The sequence below is a fragment of the Propithecus coquereli genome, unplaced genomic scaffold, assembly GCF_000956105.1.
Source record: "Propithecus coquereli isolate 6110/MARCELLA unplaced genomic scaffold, Pcoq_1.0 Scaffold57, whole genome shotgun sequence".
Lineage (NCBI taxonomy): Eukaryota > Metazoa > Chordata > Mammalia > Primates > Indriidae > Propithecus > Propithecus coquereli.
Genome location: NW_012151618.1, coordinates 1,023,205 through 1,027,443, shown reverse-complemented (window position 1 = coordinate 1,027,443; position 4,239 = coordinate 1,023,205). Strand labels below are relative to the sequence as shown.

The following is a 4,239-nucleotide window of genomic DNA, read 5'->3' as shown; positions in this document are numbered from 1 at the left end:
ATTTAAAAAAAGAGGATAAAATTCAGACCATATACAAAGCAGTAAATTCAAAATGGCAAATAAACACCTGAAAATGCTTTCAAAGTCATCTGTAATCAAAGAAATGCAAGTTTAAGTGATCAGATGCCCATTTTGCCTCTCAGATTAGCAAAGAAATGCCCAAGGCTGGAGTTGGTGAGGAGCCTTGGACAAGGCTGGGGTCAGCACTGTTGGTACCACCTTCTAGAGAAATGCCGCGTGAATCACGAGAAACATCCCTGCCCTTTGATCTGGTCATGCTATTTCTTAGGAACAATTCTATTCTAAGGATTCTATTCCTTAGCTATTCTAAGGACAATATCAAATATGTATAAGGGTTTTTGCGTAAGAATAGTCATCACATTATTTATAAAAGAAAAATTAGACACAATCAAGATACTTAACAGAGTATGGCCAAATAGATTCCGATATATGCACATGAGGCATATTCAACAACCACATAAATCATCTTTTTTTAAGATTATTTAATAATAGGGGAAAATGCTCACAACCTAATGTTAATAGAAGCAATGATGAAACATCCACCCCCTTCACACACACACATGAAATAGAAATAAGACAGAAAGAGACAGCCCAGACTTGAGCAAAGACCTCTTAAAATTTGGGGTGACTTTCATTTCCTTGTTTATGCATTTCTGAATATTTTTTAATTTTCTGCAATGAACACGTGTCCTTTATCAGAAAAAAGTGGGGTCTCATTTTTGTACCTAAAGAAATTTTCTGCATTTGCGGTTTCTTTGAATCTCCACTGGTCCATGGAGACTAAGGAGAATTGGGACTGAGGGATGAAATAATGGGAGGGATTAATAAAGAGGTTTTTTTCCCTCATCCCTAAAACTGCACAAGCCTCTGGCCCCTGCCTGTAGCACTGTGGTCATCTCATCACCAAACTGGAGCCAAAAGTCAGTGCTTCTCTGTCTGTTCATTCTCACCCTAGTGTCGTCTCTACGACCTCCGGGCAGACAGGGAGGTTGCCATCTATTCCAAAGAGAGTATCATATTTGGAGCATCCAGCGTGGACTTCTCCCTCAGTGGTAAGATCTCATTTCAGAAACGTTCCCAGCGCTGTAGGACAGGACCTGCATGAAACCCAGTGCCCCATCAAGCTTTCCCTCACCTGAGCTTCCCTGGGGCCAGTATGCTAAATAATCCACAGTTGCGCTAATCTTCCTCCCCTGTGCTTTTCCACCTCCGGTTTTGGTCTGTCCACAGGCTCTCACCAGCCCCATTCACTCCAGGGGAGGGAAGGCTGTGGGGGAACTTCACATCTGCAACGCCCTTGGGCATTTCCTCCCCAGCTTTCCCTTCTCTCCAGATACCCCAAAGGAGGGGAGCAAGAGTGCTCTCTCAGCGCTCTGAAACTCCTGGCTCCTCTGCCCCACAGTGAAGGCAGAGCTGACAGGCTGGGCCACTGGACCACTCTGTTTCCCCAGACACACCCCCATTCTGTCCCCTCATCTGTGCCTTTGCATGTGATGCTGCTGCTGCCGCCTGGAACATCTTTCTCTACTCAGCCCTCAAGAGCCATCTCAAATGTTGCTTTGATTTGATCTCTTTAAACTCAAGTTTCACAAGTTGTTAACTACTAAAGGACTAAAAATGATGTTTGTGTCTGCACTGCCCTCCTTGATCCCCTCCCTGGTCCCGTGGCACCGTGCACACACGGGGCACTTACCACGTGAGGCTGCAGTGACTTATTCCTCTCCGCCTCCTCCACAGGGGGCAGCGAAGGTGCTTTCTCTCTGAATCCTCAGGGCAAAGCACAGTGCCTGGCACACCACGGGCCTAAATCACTGCTTACTGAACAAATGAACGAATGAGGGAATGAATGAGTAGGTGAGTGAGTGACAGGCATGACAAGAGAAACAGGAAGAAACTGGTTTAATAACCATCGCATCACCTTGCTTCAAGGTCGCCTGCTGTTTGCGGGCTACAACGATTATACCATCAATGTCTGGGATGTTCTCAAGGGGGCCCGAGTCTCCATCCTGTTTGGACATGAAAACCGAGTCAGTACTCTGCGCGTTTCCCCTGACGGCACCGCTTTCTGCTCAGGATCGTGGGATCATACCCTGAGAGTAAGAGAGATGTTTTTCTATTTTCCTGCGTGTGAGAGGAGAGAGGACAGGTGGTGGGCCTTCTGGAGCAGAGGGGTCTGGGTAAGCTAACAAGGGCCTGCTAAGCCAAACAGAGCTCTGGTTTCAGCTCTGCCCACAGCACAGAAGGAAAGAGTTGCCTGGGGAGGTAGTGAGTTCCCCATCAATACAGGTGGTTCAAGCACAGAGTAGACAACAATGTGTCAGCATGTAGTTGAGGGAATAGTTGGGCTTAATGACCGCAAAGGGATCCAAAACATCTGATTCTTATGATTCCAGCCTTTGTCAAACCACAGATAACCAATCTCTGCTTCCTGTAGTGCGGCGTTCTTACTCCTGTTATTGACTTTGTCGTGACAAGGGTCACCGACCCATGTGAGGCCCACTCTAGGGGGTCTGTGAAGCCCCTAAAGTTTTATGCCAAATTTTGTGTGTGTGCATTTTTCCAGGAAAAGTGCCCACATGGCTTTCATTAGATTCTCAAAGAGATCTCCATGACCTTGTCAAATGTTGGCTCTCCCAAAACACCCCCAAAATAGCCTGTTCATAAAGCAAAGCTAAGTTTATTGCCTACCTCGGTGTGGACGATCACAAGCTTGGCAGAGGCTTAGTAGCATCTCAGAAAGGAGAGCAAAGGCATGCGCGAGGCGTTTGGGGTCTGGTTTAAGGCAGGTCTTTGGATGGGGGGACTTAGGATGGGAAAAACTTGTGACATGATATAGTTTTAAGATTGCTGGACACAGGATGGGGGATTCCAAAGAAGGTCTTGAAAAGTAAACAGTCATTTGATGCTCTAGGTTGTGTCTTTTACAAGGAGGGTAAGTTGAGTAATCTAGATTTAGGATAAATAGATGAAAGGATTTTTGCAGAGTTCCTGAAATAAAAAAGTTTTTTGTGAGTTCATCGTCCTAGGGAAGAGTGTCCTAAATTAGTAAAGTCATGTCCGTGTACACAGTGAGCTGTATGGGTGCACATGTTTTCAGTTCTCAATTTAGAAGCGTTACCAGTCCCTGGGAAGAGGGCTGCAGGTGCCCTACAGGTGGTTAACTAAGGGCACAGGGAGTCAGGTGCGAAGCAGCTCCTTGGAATTGCCAGGAGTGAAGTGTTATCCTTCTCAGGCTTGTGAGTGCCCTACTTTGGATGGAGTGTGTGTGTGTGTGCGTGTGTGCGCGCGCATGTGTGCACACGTGTGTGAATAAACTATCTCTTTAAATTCAAGTTTTACAAGTTATTAACTACTAAGGGACTAAAAATTATCTGTTTGTGTCTTTACAGGTCTGGGCTTAATCGTCTTCTCACAATGTATGTACATATGTACCCGAGGATAGAATTTGAAATGTTCACGTGTAAATAGATCATACTTCTAGAGGAGCATAGGGCTTATTGCAATCTAGCTTAAGGGAGTGACTGTACATCTCCAACGTTACTATTAAAACTGCCACCCCTGGAAATCTACTAGTATAAGCCTTCAGCACTACGGGAATATCTTCAAATAGAGTATTTTTTATTTCAAACACTCTTAAAAATGTATCCGTTTTTAAGGTTATTTTAAATTATACTAGTCTCAACTCATTCTGTTACCAGTAGAATTCAGCATTTAATGTATTTCATATTCTTTCAATCAAATTTGCTTTCAGAGCACTTTAAAATCTGATTTTTCTCGGCATGCACTGTGATGTTGGGAACCTTCCTCTGGAACTGCTGGTTTTATGGACTGGATGAAGACTGTCAGTTGGCCTGTGATAGAAGAAAATTCCAATTCTAAGTGTTATTAGACAAAATCACTTTTTTTAAATGTGTTTTTATTGTAAAAGTATCTTTTTCAGCCTCCTGTCCTACTGTCTTTTTTTCAGATAAAACATTTTTGTTTACGTGAACTGCCATGAATGAAGCAGAGATGTGCGCAGAATGGACAGCATGTTTGCTTTGTGAATTATGTGATGACGTGTCACTGTCATTTGGACAGGGCATTTTCTTTGAATTGAGGGAAGAGCTGAATGCGGTTTGTAACACAAATGCTTCAGAAAGCAAGGAGACCTTTTCTGTGTGGGGACACAAGACAGTAAATTTATTCAAAAACCACCTGGTAGTATTAGCAGAAACA

General features: G+C 44.0%; 1 protein-coding gene across 1 annotated transcript in view; it reads left to right on the top strand.

Moving 5' to 3' along the window:
- The window catches only part of GNB5 (guanine nucleotide binding protein (G protein), beta 5), a 36,355-nt gene extending 32,393 nt beyond the window's left edge, over positions 1–3,962 (top strand). Inside the window, exons 9-11 of the mRNA XM_012658085.1 lie at positions 977–1,073; positions 1,951–2,117; positions 3,411–3,962. Of these exons, the coding sequence (XP_012513539.1) occupies positions 977–1,073; positions 1,951–2,117; positions 3,411–3,422 (276 nt within the window). The 3' untranslated portion in view covers positions 3,423–3,962. The remainder of the gene's footprint in view (positions 1–976; positions 1,074–1,950; positions 2,118–3,410) is intronic.
- Positions 3,963–4,239: the final 277 nt, after the last annotated feature.